The sequence below is a fragment of the Bos indicus genome, chromosome 2 (assembly GCF_029378745.1).
Source record: "Bos indicus isolate NIAB-ARS_2022 breed Sahiwal x Tharparkar chromosome 2, NIAB-ARS_B.indTharparkar_mat_pri_1.0, whole genome shotgun sequence".
In the NCBI taxonomy this organism is placed as follows: Eukaryota; Metazoa; Chordata; class Mammalia; order Artiodactyla; family Bovidae; genus Bos; species Bos indicus.
The window spans coordinates 86,532,295-86,555,872 of record NC_091761.1 but is presented as its reverse complement, the minus strand read 5'-3'; the positions used below and the strand labels follow the sequence as shown (position 1 = coordinate 86,555,872).

The following is a 23,578-nucleotide window of genomic DNA, read 5'->3' as shown; positions in this document are numbered from 1 at the left end:
ATTATACCTATAGAAAATGTAATACTCAAGTATCAGAAAATAAATCTTAAAACTATATTACTTGTTTGAGGCAAAATAAATTCAGGACCAAAACATACAATAAACCCTATGATTCAAGTTCTCTTCAAAATCTCCCAAGTAAATATTTGTTAATCCCATAGTATAAGAAATTTGTTTTTCCCACATGGGAAATACATGGGGAAACAATGGAAACAGTGTCAGACTTTATTTTGGGGGGCTCCAAAATCACTGCAGATGGTGATTGCAGCCATGAAATTAAAAGACGCTTACTCCTTGGAAGGAAAGTTATGACCAACCTAGATAGCATATTCAAAAGCAGAGACATTACTTTGCCAACAAAGGTCTGTCTAGTCAAGGCTATGGTTTTTCCAGTGGTCATGTATGGATGTGAGAGTTGGACTATAAAGAAAGCTGAGCACTGAAGAATTGATGCTTTTGAATTGTGGTGTTGGAGAAGACTCTTGAGAGTCCCTTGAACTGCAAAGAGATCCAACCAGTCCATCCTAAAGGAGATCAGTCCTGGGTATTCACTGGAAGGACTGATGCTGAAGCTGAAACTCCAATACTTTGGCCACCTCATGCGAAGAGTTGACTCACTGGAAAAGACCCTGATGCTGGGAGGGATTGGTCGCAGAGTAGAAGGGGATGACAGAGGATGAGATGGCTGGATGGCATCACTGACTCGATGGACATGAGTTTGGGTAAACTCCGGGAGTTGGTGATAGACAGGGAGGCCTGGCATGCTGCAGTTCATGGGGTCGCAAAGTCGGACATGACTGGGCGACTGAACTGAACTGAACTGAACTGAATAGTAGTAGTAGTAGTTGCTCAGTCGTATCCGACTCTTTGCGACCCCACAGACCCCGCCAGTCTCCTCTGTCCATGGGATTTTCCGGGCAAGAATACTGGAGTGGATTGCCATTCCCTTCTCCAGAGGATCTTCCTGATCCAGGAATCGAACCGTGGTCTCCTGCATTGCAGGAGAACTCTTAACCCTTTGAGCTACAGGGAAGACCTGAATAGATCACTTCATAAAGAGATAGTCAAGTGTGATTTAACCTTCAACATAGAAGAGTATTCCTGAGGATAATTTGAAAGACTCTAGTCATAAAAGTCAGAACTTTTACTCTAAAACACCTTGTTATTAATATTCTCAGAACTTAAAATCATTGTTTATACAAACTTCTTTATAAAAGCATTTTGATCCTCTTTTCTAAGATAACAGCTTCCATTGTATTTATAAAAATTATTTTATTCTGTTTTCTGCAGTCAACTTTCAATTATTAGCAGTTGTAGAGAAAACAAGTAAAACTAGATAACTGAAATGTACCAACAAAGCCAAACCATACTTAAATCAACAATTTCAAACCTTTCCCCCCAGCTTAGATAAGTAATTTATGTAAGTTGTTAGAAAGGAAAAATGGTTGACTTGAGTTTCATCTCCTTCCTATGTCTCTACAGATCCTGATGGAAATGAAATACAAAGCCAAGGAGTGAAGGTGAGATGCATGTCCTCAGATAATCCCCCAGCAGGGCAGTAGGTAGACTTAGACAGCCAAAGCTGGGTTGAACTCAGATAGAATCTGGCAGCAGCCTGATTTACATATCTGATGTCTCAGCCTCAGCTCCCAGTTGCCTTTGCTGTTGGAGTGATACAAAGAGCTTTTCTTTGGTTCTGTTACATGAATATCTCCAAAAAGGTCTTAATTCCTTGCCATGGCTTTCAATCTAAAAGAACAGAGGACTTACCCAGATAAAGGTTGGTGTCACTTTAAGCATTACATGTGACCTGAACAGGGGTGTGTAAAGTTGTCAGTTAAGATCAAAATCATTTATTTAAAACAAAAACTTTACTGAAGGGGACAGTAACGCTTTTACTCAAAGATGGATTAAATTGTCTAATCTGTGTGAAAAAAACTGTCTTCCCAGCTCAGTAGGGATTTGACTAATTGCCTAGGATCATTGCAGAGTCATTAAATGTAACTATTTAATGGTACTGGAAAGATGAGATTTCATCAAAATATTACTCATAACCGTCCATAGATTACAATTTTATCCTGAATTACATCTACATTCTTAGAACCACAGAAGTTTATATCTAGAAGTAACCTTAATGACCATCTATCACGGACAACCCCATTTCACAGATAAAAAAATTCAGTCCCAAACTAACTTGCCTTAAGCCATACTGCTAGTTGGTAAAAAACTGTACACTAGAACTCTAGCATTTCTGAGGTGTAGACCTTATAAACTGTTCTGCAATGCTAATATTATATTAGAGTGTAGAATTTCTACTGCAAAGGCAAGTTGGTGATTAGCATTTTATAAATTAGAATTCACCAAGCAAAGGAACATGAAAATACCTTTTTTCTACGACTGCTTCCCCCTTTAAGTCAAGCAGCACACATGAACCGATATAGATATTCTTCCTATGAAATCTAGGAAGAAATATACTTACTTGTGTCCATTGTTTTTTCAGGAAGGAGTTATCAAATTTGAAAAGGCAATCGCTTAAGAATATGTGAATCTATAAAAAGCCAATCTGTTCTCTAGACCTTCTAAGAAGACCAAAATAATCTATCTCTTATCCTCTTTCTAATCAAAACACTGGGCTTTAGTTTTTAGTTCAATAGTGGCTCATCTATTCAGATTGTTTAAAATAAGACTTGAATTTTATTAAAGTTGGTACACTTTAATATCTGATTATTGTTACACATACATTTGCTAACTAGAATTAATATAATTTTCTTTAATTTTTAATTTACTTAAACATTTTAAATCAGATGGATAAAAAGCACTCTTGATAGATGGGCATCTTTTGGTTTTAAGCAAATTCAATATTATAAGACTGCTAATTTTCAGTGATATAGGAACACATTTAACATTTACCAGCTTACTGGAAGTCTACTGCCTTTGGTGTATGTGATGAAGTTAGTATTCTCTGTCCTGGAGCCAGCTCTGAATGATGTTTCCTAGTCTGAATTACAATGGAACAGGAAAGGGGAACTCACACAGAGCAGGTCAAAGGACCTCTGTCTCCACATTCATGGTAGCAACAGAATCTATCAATACCACATGAGCAGCTTTCTGCATAAATGGATAATTTTACCTTTTCTTTTCTCTAGTTGTTCTGATTCTAAGATATAATTGTCAGCTATACCTTGAGTAATCATTAGAAATGTTTGTTTTTATCTCACTATGATTAAAATTTACTTCATTCATACTATTTTCTAGTGACTAAACCATTCTACAGGAGATCAGTCCTGGGTGTTCAGTGGAAGGTCTGATGCTAAAGGTGAAACTCCAATTCTTCGGCCACCTTATGCGAAAAGTTGACTCATTGGAAAAGACTCTGATGCTGGGAGGGATTGGGGGCAAGAGGAGAAGGGGACGACAGAGGATGAGATGGCTGGAAGGCATCACCGACTCGATGGACGTGAGTTTGCGTGAATTCCGGGAGTTGGTGATGGACAGGGAGGCCATGAATGGCATGCTGCAATTCATGGGGTGGCAAAGAGTCGGACCTGATTGAGAGACTGAACTGAACTGAACTGAAACTTCATGAACCTTCTCCAGAATTTTTCAGACCAATTTGACAATCTTACACTCTCTTAAATTACAACTGTTGCAAGAACTTGAGTATTCAGGAATGCAAAGCAAATCCCAAGGATTCACGCACAATATTTCACAAAGAAGCTCCCCAAAATACTTGCTTATTGATACATCTCTGATACCCTGTGTTCTTGGGACCCTTGTACCAAGTGAAAATGCTGCTAACCCTCATATGCTGACAATTCCCGCAATATATATAGAAAATGTATAGAAAACATTGCCACACCCAAGAGTAAGCAGTTTCAACACACTGACTACACATTTTGTTTTTAAATAACCAGCTCTGGTTAAATACATGCCAATGGTTTTTTTTTTTTTCCTGGGTTTCATTACTACACAACCCAACATGCTTTTTAAAATGCAAACTAATATAAAGTTCTATACAAACTTCACAACAAGAGAGAGCAATGGATGGAGAATACTTTTGACTTAATTTCAATTTAAATTGATTTCAATAACTAAAACTAAAGCTGCATCGGAGGGCTGTTGACATACTTACAACTTTTTCCCATTCTTCAGCTCAACGTATACTGATGATACTGAGAGCAGAAAATGTATTCAATTGAATCCATTGTTTGGCTTCAGTGTGATACCAGCCCGTACATTGATTCTACCCCAAGAGTGATAAAAGATAGTGATTGGCTCTCTTTGCTAGATTCCTAGCTATGTTAACACAATCAACTGCTCTCCAAATCACACGACTATGAAAAAGATTAAATAATTCTTGACTTTTGTTCTCGATTGTTTTGATTTTATGTTCACAAAATTTGTTGCTGTATTCATAGCAAAGTTTCAACTTTTATGTTAATGTTATTGAGCACAGAAGTCACCTTTGGAGAATACTTTGGTTGCATTTTTTACACTTGTAATTCCCTGCAACTCTTCCACCTCTGATTTCTATATTTAAAACACTACTCAGAAGTGTTCAGATTAATTTAAAACATTAAAAAAAAAAATATGTTAGGCAATACTTCTTGACTATGCATGGAAAATTAGACAGGTAAGAACAATAGAAAAGTAAAAATTCAGGTAACTAAAGAAAACAATTTACAAAGGTTAGATAGTATTTTTCTATCAAAACCATTTGCAAATTATTTTCTGCTGAGCACGGGGTGAGACAGGGTAAAAGTCATAGAGGGGATATATTACAAGTCAGTATAAAAAACCCACCATAAGCACTCAAAATCCTTAGACCCTGTCCATCTCGGGACATAAAATATCATCTGCTTCACTGCCGGGACACTGTGTTTCTGCTCCTCCCCCTTTTCAGGTGTAAATCTTGCCTTCTTATCAGTATTTCCCATTCCTCAAGGACAGAAATTTTGCTTCATACCATTTCTTTCCCCCAGCAACTTGCATAGTAACATGTGTGCAGTTTTTTTGTTAAATTAACAAGTCAAAAGACTAAACACATAGACAAAATGATACATCGAAAGAAGTGTTGTTACAACTGGCAAATATACACACTTATCTCATTTTACTTACATTTCTCTTGACTCAAAGAGCTGTCATGTTTCATACTATGGCTATTTGTTCTGAAAACTATGTCTCTATTTATTCACCTCTATTTTGCACACAATCTACTAAAGTTCTTTAAAGTTTACATGTGTTGAATGTCATGAATAAAATCAATAAATGAACTTTTTCTTAAAGTCAGTTTTGCAAGAGATTAGGACAAAGGGCTGGCCTTAGAATGATGCAGAAGGAATTAAGGCTAGGAAGTCATTTGAGGTAGACTACAACAGAAAAACAAAGGATGGAAAATGAAAAATACCTGGCAAACCAAATAGCTTGACTGAAGGAGAGGCTTCAAACAGAAGGAAATGGGGGATTAGGGTGGCAAAATAGGCAGCACAGGTGGATGAAAGCTTCTCAAGCCTATCGGAAATAGAATTTGAGGATGATTATTCCCATTGCTCTTCCAACAACACAAGAGAAACCTCTACACATGGATTTCACCAGATGGCCAACACTGAAATCAGATTGATTATATTCTTTGCAGGCAAAGATGGAGAAGCTCTATACAGTCAGCAAAAACAAGACTGGGAGCTGACTGTGGTTCAGATCATGAGCTCCTTATTGCCAAATTCAGACTTAAATTGAAGAAAGTGGGAAAACCACTAGACCATTCACATATGATCTATGTCATATCCCTTATGACTATACAGTGGAAGTGAGAAATAGATTTAAGGAACTAGATCTGATAGAGTGCCTGATGAACTATGGACGGAGGTTTGTGACATTGTACAGGAGACAGAGATCAAGACCATCCCCAAGAAAAAGTTATACAAAAAAGCAAAATGGCTGCCTGAGGAGGCCTTACAAATAGCTGTGAAAAGAAGAGAAGCGAAAAGCAAAGAAGAAAAGGAAAGATATACCCACTTGAATGCAGAGTTCCAAAGAATAACAAGGAGCAATAAGAAAGTCTTCCTCAGTGATCAATGCAAAGAAATAGAGGAAAACAATAGAATGGGAAAGCCTAGGGATCTCTTCAAGAAAATTAGAGATACCAAGGGAACATTTCATACAAAGATGGGCTCAATAAAGGTCAGAAATGGTATGGACCTAACAGAAGCAGAAGATATTAAGAAAAGGTGGCAAGAATACATAGAAGAACTGTATAAAAAAGATCTTCATGATGCAGATAATCACAATGGTGTGATCACTCACACTCACCTAGAGCCAGACATCCTGGAATGTGAAGTCAAGTGGGCCTTAGGAAGCATCACTATGAACAAAGGTAGTGGAGGTGATGGAATTCGAGAAGACCTATTACAAATCCTAAAAGATGATGCTGTGAAAGTGCTGCACTCAATATGCCAGCAAATTTGGAAAACTCAGCAGTGGCCACAGGACTGGAAAAGGTCAGTTTTCATTCCAATCCCAAAGAAAGGCAATGCCAAAGAATGCTCAAACTACCATACAATTGCACTTGTCTCACACACTAGTAAAGTAATGCTCAAAATTCTCCAAGCCAGGCTTCAGCAATATGTGAACCGTGAACTTCCAGATGTTCAAGCTGGTTTTAGAAAAGGTAGAGGAACCAGAGACCAAATTGCCAACATCCGCTGGATCATGGAAAAAGCAAGAGAGTTCCAGAAAAACATCTATTTCTGCTTTATTGACTATGCCAAAGCCTTGGACTATGTGGATCCAATCTCCCATAGATCAGTACAATAAAGGGACAAGTCGATTAGAAATGACATTCTGATTTTAAATTAAGGCTCTGGGAGTTTCTGAAAACTTGTCATGATGATACAGAGCCACAAAAATGGCAATGCAGCAAGGAGTCTGATACCACAAGTCGCCTCCGTGTGTCATTAGCCTGGGAAGGAGACATCAGTTCCACCTTCAGTGTTTAGGGCCTCTTCTACTTGCTTGAGTTATTGATTAATAATGTTGCCAGTTTGCTTTAGTGCTTTTCAGAGGCTGTCACTTCTCACCTCTGGCTGTGACATGTGTTTGATATCAGGAAAGTCACCTCTACTTTTGTTGCCCTAAATATCAGCCAGGAATTTACATAGCTACATGCCTATTCACAGCACTGAGGGAGATTGTAGACAGAGCTGCTCTTAAGTAAAATTGCAATTGTTTGAGCAATCTCACCCCTACCTTACGCAGACTTGGGGAACACTCTGTCATTAGGATCTCTTCCTTTCTCCAGGTGAAAAACTGCCTGTAGGACAGGATATGTTAAATTCATCCAAAGGTACAAATTACTGATAACTCGATGTGTTACTACTTACTTGCATTTTAAGAGATTAAAGTCTTAACCTTTAATCAAAGAATTGGCTATAATTTTGAAATTTTAAGTACCAGTGAGCAGGTAGAAAACATATGTCTTAAATAAGATATGAAATGGGGATGGGGTGTCTTCTGAAATTGTGCCATGCAAATAAACCCACTCTATTATGGATATATTTGGCTTTTGATTCCTTGATACCAATACATATGCTATAATATAATTTTAATAGCAATATAAGATGACTTTTAAGGCTGAATTTCTAAAACCCTCAAGGGGAAATATTTCCAAATATTAAATTAATCAATGTTCAGTAAGGAATAAGACCACCTCAGGTCATTAGGGAAAAGCCAAATTTAGGGGAAAAAAAATTGTGCAGATGAGCTCAAGGTCAATGTTTTTGAGAGTATTTGACTTTACTTCCTGATGATAAGTAGTAAAGTTTGATGCATTTGGGTTGACTTTCAATAAATGTAGGGTACCCGGCTGCCTGATTTGTTTCTTTTGATACTGAAATAAGCCAAACATTTATATCTGTTCAGAAATGATTTCAGGTTGTTTTTCTATTCTAAATATAATCTGTATTTTTTTAGTGGTTACAACATTTCTTCTTAGATGGCATCTATACAGCTGGGCTTCCCAGGTAGCACTAGTGGTAAAGAATCCACCTGCCAATACAGGAGACTCAGGTTCAATCCCTGGGTCAGGAAGATCCCCTGGAGGAGGAAATGGCAACCCACTCCAGTATTCTTGCTTGGAGAATCCCACAAACAGAAGAGCCTGGTGGGCTACAGTCCATGAGGTTGCAAAGAGACAGACATGACTGACTGAGTACATACAGTTTATTACCACTTTTGAGACATTTCTAAGCAACTTAAGTCCAAGTTGAACACACAAGCTGTTCATTTTGGAATACCTGCCCCCTGAGGCTATGGTTTTTCCTGTGGTCATGTATGGTGAGAGTTGGACTGTGAAGAAGGCTGAGCGCTAAAGAATTGATGCTCTTGAACTGTGGTGTTGGAGAAGACTCTTGAGAGTCCCTTGGACTGCAAGGAGATCCAACCAGTCCATTCTGAAGGAGATCAGCCCTGGGATTTCTTTGGAGGGAATGATGCTAAAGCTGAAACTCCAGTACTTTGGCCACCTCATGGGAAGAGTTGACTCATTGGAAAAGACTCTGATGCTGGGAGGGATTGGGGGCAGGAGGAGAAGGGGACGACAGAGGATGAGATGGCTGGAAGGCATCACTGACTGGATGGACGTGAGTCTGAGTGAACTCTGGGAGTTGGTGATGGACAGGGGCCTGGCGTGCTGCAATTCATGGGGTCGCAAAGAGTCGGACACGACTGAGCGACTGAGCTGAACTGAACCGAACCACCACCACTACTAGGCAATAAACTCTAGATTTGTCTTTTGTGTTAGTCATCCAAATAAGTTTTTATTAATAGTCTGTGTGGGGCTTTTTAGGCTTTATTTTTAGAAGTTTTAGGCTTGCATCAAAGTTGAGCAAAAAGTACAGAGAATTCCCATGAACTCTCTCACTCCACCTCACCCCGTTTTCCCCACTTAACACCTTGCATTAGTGTGGTACATTTATTACAATTGATGTGCCAATATTGACACTTTATTATCAACTAAAGTTCATAGTTCACATTAGGATTAACTCTTTGTGTTTTACATTCTATGGGTTTTGACTAATGTATAATGGTGCAATCCACTATTATATTATTATGTGGAATAGTTAAACTGCCCTACAAAAGCCCTGTGATTTTCCTGTTCATCCCTCATTCATCCTATCCTGTCCCCGGCCCTTGAAGCTACTGATCTTTTTCCTGTCTTCATAGTTTTGCCTTAGAATGTGTGTGTGTGTGTGTGTGTGTGTCTGTGTGTGTGTGTGTGTGCTCAGAGTGTCTGACTGTTTTCAATCCCATGGACTGTAGCCTACCAGGATACTATGGAATTTTCCAGGCAAGCATATTGGAGTGGGTTGCCATGTCCTTCTCCAGGGGATCTTCCTGACCCAGGAATCAAACCTGTATCTCCTACCTTGCAAGTGGATTCTTTACCATTGGGCCACCTGCAAAGCCCTTTGCCTTAGTCTATAGGTTTCCAACTATATGTGTAAGGCAGGGAACAATTTGGCTAGGGTAGTATCATAGAGATAAAACACAGGGGATTTAAAGGTTTTCCATAAAACACATTCAGAGATAGTATGGGAACTACATTATTTCACCAACTATATAGATGAATTCATTTTCATTTTATCCAACTGACATTAATTGATAACATACTATGTGTCAGCAGTGTTTTAGATGCTAGAGTTACCAACAATAAGCAAGGCAGACAGTCTCTGGCCTCCTGGAATATATAATCAAATCGAAGTAAAGGGAAAAGGACAAAAGTCAGGCATTTTTCAACGCTGCTGAATAAGATAATGGAAATCAAATAGGGTTATGTGATAGAGTGAAAGCTGGAGACAGTGGTTAGGGAAGCGGGAGACCTGGGTTTGATCCCTGGGTTAGGATGATCCCCTGGAGAAGGGAAAGGCTACCCACTCCAGTGTTCCCATCTGGAGAATTCCAAGGACTGTATAGTCCATGGGGTCGCAAAGAGTTGGACATGACTGAACAACTTTCACTTTCGCTTTTCTCTGAGGATATGACACTTGAGCTAAGAATTAAGAGATAAGCAACCGAAGAGAAGAACATTCCAGGCAGAGAGAACTGCAAGTAAAATGGCCTGGATATAGAAGCAAGCTGAGTCTGACTGAAGAAAGCAAGCCCACAGGGCTGAGTGAAGTGCACAGAAGAGAGTGTATGGAGGTGAGGCTGGGAGCAGCAAGTGAGATGGGAAGGCAAGGCCAGGTCATAAATAGCCCTGTAAGCCAGAGAGGAGTTTTAGTTCTGTTTTCATAGGAAGCCCCTGGAGGCAAGAAAGTGATATGATCTATGTTTTCAAATGATCACTGGATCTGCAGAGTATCTTAAAAGACATTTATCTTAAAATAAATACTAACATGAATAAACAAGAGCACTAAAGATGTCAACCTATACAATGCAAATCCTAAAGTAAAAAGGGTTTTTGACATCATCATGGCATGTGTCTGGCCCATATCTACAGCACCTCCTTAAAGAAATAACCAACTGAGACATCAGCAGTATTTTTGGTCATGTCCACAATTGGCCAAGTTTAACACTTGGTAAGGTCAGATGGTAAAGAATCTGCCTTCAATGGAGAAGACCCAGGTTCAATCCCTGAGTCAGAAAGATCCTCTGAAGAAGGGAATGGCTATCCACTTCTTGCCTGGAGAGTTCAATGGACAGAGGAGCCTGGCAGGCTACAATCCATGGGGTCACAAAGAGTCGGATACGACTGAGCGACTAACGCTTACATGTTATGGACAGCCTATGCTAGCTATAGGGATATTTACTCTCAACTCCCTACCAAAATGAAAAATCTTTTCCAAAGGGAACTATAAATGAACATATCATTAGAAATAGTTCTGCTTTCCATGGGAATTCTCTGGTGGTTCCAGTGATTAGGACACGACACTTTCACTGCTCAGGGCCGGGGTTCAATCCTCAGTCAGGGAACTAAGAACCCACAAGCTGCATAGCACAGCCAAAAAATAAAATTAAATTAAAAAGTATTTCTGCTTTCCACTAAAGTCTTTTATTTTAAACTTTGGAAAACCATGGTGTACCTGCAATTAGAAATTACATTTTAAAAATATGAATGCGATTTGGCCAGCAGGTGTGGTTCCAATACCACGGGATACTTGGGGATATGAAATGAAAACTGGCTAACCACAGTCCAGGTGCTTTCCTGCTTATTGCAGGCCCAGCTCCAGGGAACCAGGCTCCCCTCTCAGTGAGTGATTTTTCTTTCTTAGCTTACAAAGGGGACTGGAGCAATACGTGCTTCCACTGTCTGTCTCTATGGCAGTAGGTACCCTAATGTCACCTCTTAGATGGCAACTATAGCTATTCACTGAATAGCTTTCAGTCCCTACTATTATGATAAAAAAATTTATTTCGTGAAAAACGAGATTTAGGTAACAAGCAAACTTCTTCAACCATGAAGTACAATTTGTAAGAGGTATGATCGTTCATAAGCAGAATATACTCTGTGGGCTTTTCTTTTTCAAGTGTAGGGTATTTATTCCCAATATCACTCTTCTAGTTGTTTTTGAATGATAAAATAGTATCATTTTCTTAACACCTATTTTTATTCAATTATGAAAATTAGTCAGGTTCATTGTTAAGAGTTTGGTAAATACAGAAAAAAACACAGAAAAGCATGTGCAAGAAAATAAAACTCACTCTCCTTATTTAAAAATAATCACTATTTTTTTGTATCTTTTTTTTAAATTTTATTTTATTTTTAAACTTTACATAATTGTATTGGTTTTGCTAAATATATTAATACCCTGCTAACATTTTAGATGCATATACATACAAATACAATTTAAATGCTATAGTGTATATTTTTTTTGCAACCAGACTCTCTCACAAAACATACTATGAGGAGTTCTTCACATCATCAAATATTCTTCTAACACAATTTTAATGGTTTTAAGGAAGTCCATAATACGGCTTACTATATTTTAGTTAACTTATCCCTCTGAAGTGAAGTGAAAGTCATTCAATCACGTCCGACTCTTTGCGACCCCATGGACTATATGGTCCATGGAATTCTCCAGGCCAGAATACTGGAGTGGGTAGCCTCTTCCTTCTCCAGGGCATCTTCCCAACCCAGGGATTGAACCCAGGTCTCCCTCATTGCAGGCAGATTCTTTATCAGCTGAGCCACAAGGGAAGCCCCACTTATCCCTCTATGTTGACATTATTAACCACAGATGTTTATGTACACATCTATTGGTTTAGAGTAAATCCCTGGATATGAAATATATGGATCAAATAGGATAATCATTTTAAATTATATTGCCAAATCCCCTCCAAATTTACCAATTTATTTTCCCACTAGAGGTAGATGGATGACAGTATTCATGTACTTAAGAGGTACTATTTTAAAAAGAAAAAAGTTGCCAATTTGATGGAGAGGGGAAGTATCTCATTACATTTCTTTAATATCTTAAATTTAAAACTTGTTTTAAGGTTAAACATGTTTTGGGGGCTTCCCAGGTGGCACTAGTGGTAATGAATCTGCCTGCCAATGCAGGAGACATAAGAGCTTCAGTTAGATCCCTGGTAGGGGAGATCCCCTGGAGGAGGGCATGGCAACTCACTCCAATATTCTTGCCTGGAATATTCTTGCCTATTCTCCCCATAGACAGAGGAGCCTGATGGGCTACAGTCCATAAGGTCGCAGAGTCGGACACAACTTAGCACACAGCATAGCATGTTTTTAAATTTTCATTATTTTTGAGGGAGAGGAGATACATAAATTGCCTGTTCACCTCTGAAGCAAAGACTACTTGTTGTCCCCTAACATCCATTCTCTATTTTTTAGTAACAGAAGAAATGATTTTTAGTTGAGCACATAGCCCTTTAAAATAGAAATATTTCTGGGCTTCCCTGGTGGCTCACTGGTAAAAAAAAAAAAAAAATCCCCTGCCAATTCAGGAGACATCAGGTTCAATCCCTGATTGAAGAAGATCCCACATGCTGCAGAGCAATTGAGCCCAGGCACCACACCTATTGAACCTATGCTCTACAGCCGAGGAGCCACAACTACTAAGCCCAAGTGCCGCAACTACTGAAGCCCATGCACCCTTGTTGCTATGCAACAAGAAAAGCCATCACAATGAGTAGCCTACACAGTGCCACTAGAGAGTAGCCCCTGCACGCTGGAACTAGAGAAAAGCACACCCTGCAATGAAGACCCGGTCTAGTCATAAATAAAGTAATTAAATAATTTTTTTAAAAATTAAAAAATACACAAAATAAAGTTATTTCCCATTCTTCTTTGCAGGTATATGTGTCTATGTGTCAACTCCAGGTTGATAAAATAAAATGTGATGTACATTTTTTCATGTCCTTAAAGGGAAAGAATAGTGCCCTCTTTTTCCTCTTCATCATTCCTGATGGTTGGAATGCAGGTATTATGGCTGGAGCTTCAACAGCCATTTGGACCCTGAGGATGGTCTAGAGACGGTGGAACAGAAAACTAGAGGGAGCCTAGATTCCTAAGAATTTTATAGAAGTGTCACCATGAATGGCTGTGAGACTTTTATGTGAGAGACTATACTGTTAAAGCATGATTGGTTTGCATTTTTAGTTTCGAGAAGCTGAACTTAACCTGGGCTGATACAAGATTTTTTTTCTCATTTTTTTTCTTATTGATTTTTAAATGCTCTTTCTATTTTAAGATTATTTACACTTCATCTGGTGCACATGTGACAAATTTTCCCAACTCTTCATTTGGTCTTAATTTTATTATGGAGTTAGGATTTGCAAAAATATCATTATTCTTAAATTTACTTGATATTTAAATTCCATTATATATTCAGAAAAATCAGATAATAGTATTAGCCTAGAAATATAAATTCCAGAGAATTATTTTGTCTCAACCATCATAAGGCAGTACTGAGGCATAATTTTACTTCCTCTAGGCATGTGATTAAATGGTTATATTGCAGGCTAAAGTTATTTAGATAATGAGAAATTGTGTATACTTTTGAGGTCTTAGTCAAAATGTATTCTTTGCTAAAGCAGAGATTTTCCGGTTTTAATCCGTGGAGCTCTGGGTTCAAAGCTTTGTCTCAGAGGTCTCCACTAGGGCTTAGGTGGAGCTGAGTGGGCCACTTCTGCCTGGCACCCCCAGTCAAGGTTTTAAAAGGTAGTCATTCTGTGTTACTTACTGAAGTTTCATAAAAGAGGTCCTGCAATATGATTTCCTCCCACACAGACAAGAAACAGAGAGTAACAATTTCCTACCAGATCATAAGCAGCTAGCATCTTTTTCTGCATATCTGGAATTGCCCCCAGAGGCTCTAGATAAGGAAAGTTGTCTTTCATCACAAGAGAGACGGAGGGAGTATTGTCACTGGTGATGAGCCGAGAAGACAGGGTCAACAGGCACTGCTTCAGACTGGCAATTGGAGGAAGTCCACACAATTCCTTAACAGACACTATGGCATTCTGTGTGGGAGAAAACATAGAATTACACTTCTGACCATAGGACACCACCCTGAGCACTTCCAGTACACAAAAGTACATTCATTAGAAGTATACCCTTAAATACATGTGTAATTTGAAGCAAACCGGATTATAACCAACCCAAAATACTATAATATACATGGAGATAACACGTAGAGCTAATTAACAATTACATTTCATCTTTAACCAACTTTTAACAACTGCTACAAATATGCCACAAAGCAAAGGAGATTATGACCTAAGGTTACACAGTACCTCTCAAAGCAGGGCTTTGGAATATTCTGGAATATCTGAAATATTCTGGACAATGCATACAAGTTAACACTGACTGATCATGAATATATTATTAAATCCACATCATGATGATCACAAAAGCATGTCACTGATTGTACACTGGAGTGCATCTCCTTTGAGATTTTTCCCACAAGGTAGCAGGCTGCTGCTGCTCATCACCCTCTTTTCACATAACCATCAATGGTATCCCTTTGTCACTCCATCAGAAACGCACCTGACAGACGTGCATAAAACACACTTTATGTAAAGCTACAATTGTCCATGTGACAGGCTTTTCAAAGAATATTTGAAATAGCAACTATGCCTATTAACAAGGAACAATACCTAACCTAGCATGCCTCATGAATTTAGTGACAATGATGGCATTCATTTTTATACTAATTAGGCTCTAAATAATCCCTTATGTTGAAATGAGATAAGTTATGCTAACAGAAAAAAATTTATCCATAGCCAAATCTCCTTAATATGTATTTTAAACATATAATACATGTAAAGGAGATATTTCAAGAATTATATGGAACTGTATAAAATCTACTTCAAATATATAAAGTTAAGTGTAGAAATGACTTATAACTAATCTAACACAGGGGGTTATAACGGTTGCAGAATTATGTCAGAAAAAGCTAGATCATCAGTCGCTCAGTCGTATCCGACTCTTTGCGACCCCATGAATCGCATCATGCCACGCCTCCCTGTCCATCACCCAACTCCCGGAGTTCACTCAGACTCACGTCCATCCAGTCAGTGATGCCATCCAGCCATCTCATCCTCTATCGTCCCCTTCTCCTCTTGCCCCCAATCCCTCCCAGCATCAGAGTCTTTTCCAATGAGTCAACTCTTCGCATGAGGTGGCCAAAGTACTGGAGTTTCACCTTCAGCATCATTCCTTCCCAAGAAATCCCAGGGCTTATCTCCTTCAGAATGGACTGGTTGAATCTCCTTGCAGTCCAAGGGACTCTCAAGAGTCTTCTCCAATACCACAGTTCAAAAGCATCAATTCTTCGGCACTCAGCCTTCTTCACAGTCCAACTCTCACATCCACACATGACCATAGGAAAAACCATAGCCTTGACTAGACGAACCTTTGTTGGCAAAGTAATGTCTCTGCTTTACAATATGCTATCTAGGTTGGTCATAACTTTCCTTCCAAGGAGTAGGCGTCTTTTAATTTCATGGCTGCAGTCACCATCTGTACTGATTTTGGAGCCCAGAAAAATAAAGTCTGACACTGTTTCCACTGTTTCCCCATCTATGTCCCATGAAGTGATGGGACCGGATGCCATGATCTTCATTTTCTGAATGCTGAGGTTTAAGCCAACTTTTTCACTCTCCACTTTCACCTTCATCAAGAGGCTTTTTAGTTCCTCTTCACTTTCTGACATAAGGGTGGTGTCATCTGCATATCTGAGGTTATTGGTATTTCTCCTGGCAATCTTGATTCCAGCTTTTGTTTCTTCCAGTCCAGCGTTTCTCATGACGTACTCTACATATAAGTTAAATAAACAGGGTGACAATATACAGCCTTGACGAACTCCTTTTCCTATTTGGAAACAGTCTGTTGTTCCATGTCCAGTTCTAACTGTTACTTCCTGACCTGCATATACATTTCTCAAGAGGCAGATCAGGTGGTCTGGTATCCCCATCTCTTTCAGAATTTTCCAGATTATTGTGATCCACACAGTCAAAGGCTTTGGCATAGTCAATAAAGAGAAATAGATGCTTTTCTGGAACTCTCTTGCTTTTTCCGTGATCCAGCGGATGTTGGCAATTTGGTCTCTGGTTCCTCTGCCTTTTCTAAAACCAGCTTGAACATCAGGAAGTTCACAGTTCACATATTGCTGAAGCCTGGCTTAGAGAATTTGAGCATTACTTTACTAGCGTGTGAGATGAGTGCAATTGTGCGGTAGTTTGAGCATTCTTTGGCATTGCCTTTCTTTGGGATTGGAATGAAAACTGACCTTTTCCAGTCCTGTGGCCACTGCTGAGTTTTCCACATTTGCTGGCATATGGAGTGCAGCACTTTCACAGCATCATCTTTTAGGATTTGGAATAGCTCTTCTCGAATTCCATCACCTCCACTAGCTTTGTTCGTAGTGATGCTTTCTAAGGCCCACTTGACTTCACATTCCAGGATGTCTGGTTCTAGGTCAGTGACCACACCATCGTGATTATCTGGGTCGTGAAGATCTTTTTTGTACAGTTCTTCTGTGTATTCTTGCCACCTCTTCTTAATATCTTCTGCTTCTGTTAGGTCCATACCATTTCTGTCCTTTATCGAGCTCATCTTTGCATGGAATGTTCTTTTGGTATCTCTAATTTTCTTGAAGAGATCTCTAGTCTTTCCCATTCTGTTGTTTTCCTCTATTTCTTTGCATTGATCGCTGAAGAAGGCTTTCTTATCTCTTCTTGCTATTGTTTGGAACTCTGCATTCAGATGTTCATATCTTTCCTTTTCTCCTTTGCTTTTTGCTTCTCTTCTTTTCACAGCTATTTGTAAGTAAGGCCTCCCCAGACAGCCATTTTGCTTTTTTGCATTTCTTTTCCATGGGAATGGTCTTGATCCCTGTCTCCTGTACAATGTCATGAACCTCATTCCATAGTTCATCAGGCACTCTATCTATCAGATCTAGGCCCTTAAATCTATTTCTCACTTCCACTGTATAATCATAAGGGATTTGATTTAGATCATACCTGAATGGTCTAGTGGTTTTCCCCACTTTCTTCAATTTAAGTCTGAATTTGGCAATAAGGAGTTCATGGTCTGAGCCACAGTCAGCTCCTGCTCTTGTTTTTGCTGACTGTATAGCACTTCTCCATCTTTGGCTGCAAAGAATATAATCAATCTGATTTTGGTGTTGACCATCTGGTGATGTCCAATTATAGAGTCTTCTCTTATGTTGTTGGAAGAGGGTGTTTGTTATGACCAGTGCATTTTCTTGGCAAAACTCTATTAGTCTTTGCCCTGCTTCATTCCATATTCCAGGGCCAAATTTGCCTGTTACTCCAGGTATTTCTTGACTTCCTACTTCTGCATTCCAGTCCCCTATAATGAAGAGGACATCTTTTTTGGGTGTTAGTTCTAAAAGGTCTTGTAGGTCTTCATAGAACCATTCAACTTCAGCTTCTTCAGCGTTACTGGTTGGGGCATAGACTTGGATTACTGTGATATTGAATGGTTTGCCTTGGAAACGAACCGAGATCATTCTGTCGTTTTTGAGATTGCATCCAAGTACTGCATTTCAGACTCTTTTGTTGACCATGATGGCCACTCCATTTCTTCTGAGGGATTCCTGCCCGCCATAGTAGATATAATGGTCATCTGAGTTAAATTCACCCATTCCAGTCCATTTCAGTTTGCTGATTCCTAGAATGTCGACATTCACTCTTGCCATCTCTTGTTTGACCACTTCCAATTTGCCTTGATTCATGGACCTGACATTCCAGGTTCCTATGCAATAGATAACGTTAATATTTGGAACCTACTTTTATAATAGTGGTTAAGGCGACCCACTGCCAATCATAAGTTTACAATCTAAGTATTTGTATGTAATATAGTATTTTCCATTATAGCAATTTAAAATTGATTTTAAGCCCATTCCAGAATTTCTCTGTGAAATAATATAAAAATAAAGTTTTCACCAAGTCATGGTGTGCTGTTCCACATTAGGTGACTGAGAATCATGAATGATTATTGGGTTTTGGGGGTGGCTAATTATGTATTTAAAGCTCAACATTCCCATTTATTAAATGCAATATTGGGAAAATTACTTAACCTCTTCAAGCTTGTTTTCTATTTTGAATGTAGGGATTTCTGGTGGTTACTATTAAAATGTTAACTAAAGGATAAAATAAACTGCATTGAAAAATATTCCTCTCCTTTTTTGTTCTCATACACAGACTGCTGCCGCTTCTGCCAAACAAGACCTCCTTGTACCTTGTAGGAACTTATTAAGCATTTGTTGTTTGATTGTTTCTCAGTAACATGAGCCTAGAATAAGTATACTAAATAGTATTAAAGAAAAAGTTTTCAGCCATCTCTGATTATAAGTATTAATGAAGGCAAGAAAACTTAATTGAATTTCTATATGATGAGACTGGGTAATTTACATTCTCTCTAATTTAATTCTCATAATAATCCTATGATGTAATTATTACTATTTTTCTCATCTTATGAGGAAAAAACTGACGACCATATATCCTAAATAATTTGCTCAAAAATCACACAGTGATAGAATTTAATCCAGAATCCATGTCCTTTCAATTAAAGCACAACACTAAGAGACGACTAGTGTTGTTGAATTTTATTAGTTTTTTACTTGTTTCATGGAAGATAATTTATTATTATTGTACACTTAAACAACTAAAAAATAATAACAGGCATTACATGTTTTATATGGCTTTAAATACCTTCTATGTTCTTATCTGTAAATATTTTTATATATACTTATAATTAGTATGCATGTGTCTGTATATATAAAATTTTGTATATTACATGCACATATACTATTTTATATATTTTTTTCATTGTTTCAAATACATATTCCCATATATCAATTTACTGTGTACTAAGGACATTTAGTGGAGAAGGCAATGGCACCCCACTCCAGTACTCTTGCCTGGAGAGTCCCATGGACAGAGGAGCCTGGTGGGCTGCAGTCCATTGGGTTGCTAAGAGTTGGACACGACTGAGCGACTTCACTTTCACCTTCCACTTTCATCCATTGGAGGAGGAAATGGCAACCCACTCCAGTGTTGTTGCCTGGAGAATCCCAGGGACAGGGGAGCCTGGTGGGCTGCTGTCTATGGGGTCGCACAGAGTTGGATACCACTGAAGCAACTTAGTAGCAGCAGCAAGGACATTTAGTGTATATATAAAACATTTTGCTACATTGATTCTCTATTAGTTGATTTAGTTCAGACCAGGTTTAACAAAGCATTCACAATTAGAAACATAAAACATATCTGTTTTGCAGAGTTACAAATGTAGGAAAAAAAACTTATGGTTACAGGGTGGAGTAAGAGGGGAGAGCTAAATTGGAAGATTGGAATTGACTACATACTACTATATATAAAATAGATAACTAATAACAACCTACTAAATAGCACAGGGAACTCTACTCGATACTCTTCGATGGCCTATGTACAAAAAGGATCTAAAAAAGAATAGATATACATATATTTATAACTGATTCACTTTGCTATACATCTGAATCTAAAACAACATTGTAAATCAACTATACTCCAAGAAAAGTTTTTTTAAAATATATGTTTTATCACAGGCAATACTGAACTTAATTCAGAGTACATGGGTTTATACACCCTCTGTGATAATTTTTTGAGGAATCAGATCATTAGTAAAAACACAATGTTCAACGTTCACTGGTGAGAGAAAGATCAGAAGAAGGAGGGGTAGGGAAGAACAGTATGGGACATTTCCTACCTGCATATTTTCTCTCATATCTATGGCTTCTCGTAAGGGATGAACAGCTACCTTAAAGATGTCATCTATGTTTTTAAGACCAATATTCCTGAGCATGGTACACTCCCGAACTTTCTTCCCCATTCTCACTGAAAGGCTGCGCTTCTGTGGTTTTCCTCCTCCACTTCTATTAGTTATTGCTATGTGGACAAAAAGAGTTACATGCTCCATGATGTCACCCACAAAGGAACGGAGGGGAACATGCCGATATCCAGGCTGCAAGCATTCAAACGGTATTGTATATTGCCCTATAAACTCATCCCCAATGTAGTCATCATCCAGAACCACAAAACGGATCATGGCCAGTTCAGGCAGGTTCACTTGAAACTCAAATGTCTCATCAAAAATAGGATTATCACTGTTTTGTTGTACAGTTTTAGTTCTTTGTTCTGAACAGTCCGCTGGAATTCCATGTATCTCTATACACACATAGGGATCTATGACATCCCCTTTGGCACAAGCTCCCTTGGGCTTTGGGAAGTTCTGACCACTGATAATCTTAATATGAAGCACTAGAGGAGACACCCCAGGTACAATGCCCTTTGTGTTCGCACTGAAGTAAGAAACTTCATCTCGCATGATGGACGGCCTTAGAACGTAACCACAGCCTCCATTCTGAAGAAACCAGCCAGTGTGGAGGTCCATCATTGGACCTGGAGTCTGAAAATTCATTGCCACAATCTGACAGCCACAATTCCAAAAGTCCTGTGGATTCAGGTTACTGGAATCAATTCTCATGGCGCTTGGATAGATTCGTGATAAGAACTTCTTATTATAATTTACAAAATCCTCTGGGTATTCATTTGCAATTCGGCTGGCCTCTGTTTCACTAAATGAACAAATTTCCCAATAGTTTTGGCTTTTCATAGATAATTCAAAATCCCTGTACTGAACAGATTTACAGATAGATACCAAGTCAGAGAGCTCCCTACACAGCAAGATCTGTTTCTGCTCACCATTGTAATCTACTGACATCCTTCGAGACATTTCGGCTTCTTCATCTTCATCTGTAACTTCTCCTTCTAAAACATCTGTATCAGAAGGCAATTTCTTTCCTTTCACAATGATCATTCTTTTTAATTTTTCTGGTGATGGGAGGTAGGATTCTGACAGCAAAGGTGCTTCAGTATAGAGTTTACTGCCAAAGACCTTTTTCATCTGTTGGACCATTACCTTCTGCTGTGGTAGGGAGCAGTGATTCCCCAAACAAAGAATGAGTGGGTATTCAGAAGCCACAAAGGCAAATTTATTTATCACCTCTATGACACTTCGAAAGGAAAGGTGTGTTGTCATGTTGTTTCGATTACAAAGGATCGGTTCGTTGTCTGAGCCATCATTTACATCAAGTTCAATGCTGCGACAGCCCATTTTCAAAGCTCTAACATACCCATTAATATCAGCTGGTCCTCTGAACTGGTCTTCAATGAGATAGGTGTTGTGAGAGGCATTGATGTAATAGTGAGATAAAGGCTGGGTCATGTCTTGGGCAACCTTACTTTGTTCAGGATCAAAAATGTTACATTCTGATGACAACAAATACTGGGTAAAGCCATCAATTGCAAGAAACCCTTTCTGACGTCCTTCTTCAGAAAGTTCATATCTCCGAATAATGTCTAAGCACATGTCCTCAGTGATATGGGTGACTCCTTGCTCAGCTTCCAAAAAAAGCATGAGATCATTGGCATCCAAGTATTCTTTGTTTTTTGATATCTGCACAAGTAAGAAATACACTTCCGGCCTGGTGCAAAGTTCACAAAAAGCTTCGCAAAACTCCTCTTCCGTCACTCGAGTTGTCAGTTTTTCTTTGCTCTTCTGGATTTCTTTAAATTTTAGCCTAATCTTGGACTCCTTCAGGGTAGGGTTGAGTTGTTTTATTAACTCTACAGAGGTGTCTTCCAACATAATCCCATTCCCATCGATATCTGCTGCTTCAAACACTGTCTTCAACCACATGAACCTTGGTGTGTTCTGGTTGCCCTCCATAAAATCGAGGGGTTGCTTACTTCGAGAAACCAGATACCGCAATCCTGACACCCAGATGTTTGCTACGTCCGCTGAATTGGCCACTAAGTCCAGAGACTCGTAGTTTTCCCCGTGGAGTATGGAAAAGGCACAATCCTCACAAATCTGATCAGCAAGGCCATTGTTTCTAAATGTTTCCGTGTTTTTCCCCAGTCGGATCTCTTTTATGGCAGAAATATCAAGCTTAGCTTTCTCGAGGTCTTTCTTGGAAGGTTCCCAGCGAAGAGCCTGCAGGTCTGTGTCCAGAGTGAAGAACCGGTTGTAAATGCGCGAATTCGGCCGCACTTTCTTCAGTTCACAGCCAGCCTGCATGAAAGTGATGCAGTCGCTTGCGCTGCTGATTTTCTTTTCCGACGGCATGCTACTGAAAGACACGGTTTTCTTTCTTCCACCACATTTTTGGTTTGCAGGATCCTGTAAAACAATTTGAAAATAATGAATCAATTTACTTTACAAAATAAACAAATTCGGTAACACTCTATGAACGCCTCAGATTCCATTCAGATATTATGATTATTTGGACAAAAGCTAGCCTAAACTTTACTTTTGTATTGTTTCAGAAAGAAGAAATTTTCCCCAAAATTGTGTATATTAGGTTCAGGAAAAACCCATTTTTTCAATGTCTGTGTGTTCTTTGAAATGAAATTAACTACAAATCACTCTTATTTGTTCGTTAAAGCAGATTTCCTAAGATCCTCTACTTGTTGGTACTTAAATAACCTTGCTCAGTCCCTATAGATATATGAAACAAATAAAGCTAAATTTCCTTAAAAAGTTGTCTTTATTTACACTTTGTTACAGTTTAATTTTTATACTTAAAATTAGTTCAAATAAAAATTTTTTTACCTTACCATACATTACATCAAAAAGTCCCTACAATATAGCTTAACAACAACAACAAAAAATCACATTTTTTCCTCAAACTATTTTAAAGAATAAAGGCATCTTGAAAGTCAGATTCAGAATGAACAGTAAACAATAACTCTCACTTGAGCAATCTTTCAATAACATTATAATAGAGTAAATGATTTAAATGAACATTATGATAGAATTGCTATATGATTTGGCAATCCCACTCCTGGGTATATATCCAAAGAAAACTATAATTCAAAATGATACATGCACCCCAATGGTCAGAGTAGCATCATTTACAACAGCCAAGATAGAGTAGTAACCCACGTGTCCATAGACAGAGGAATGGATAAAGAAGAGTTGGTATATATAAATATATACACTGGAATACTACTCAGTATTAATAAAATAATGCCATTTGTAGCAACATGCGTA

The 23,578-nt window shown here is 38.6% G+C and overlaps 1 protein-coding gene across 7 annotated transcripts in view; it reads right to left on the bottom strand.

Moving 5' to 3' along the window:
- PLCL1 (phospholipase C like 1 (inactive)) overlaps positions 1–23,578 on the bottom strand; it is a 397,143-nt gene that overhangs the window by 56,967 nt on the left and 316,598 nt on the right. For all 7 annotated transcript variants that reach the window (XM_070799984.1, XM_070799971.1, XM_070799975.1 and 4 more), the window contains 2 exons: positions 20,231–22,705; positions 14,275–14,478 (listed from right to left, as the gene is read on the bottom strand). In XM_070799984.1, the coding sequence (XP_070656085.1) occupies positions 14,275–14,478; positions 20,231–22,651 (2,625 nt within the window). In that variant the 5' untranslated portion in view covers positions 22,652–22,705. The remainder of the gene's footprint in view (positions 1–14,274; positions 14,479–20,230; positions 22,706–23,578) is intronic.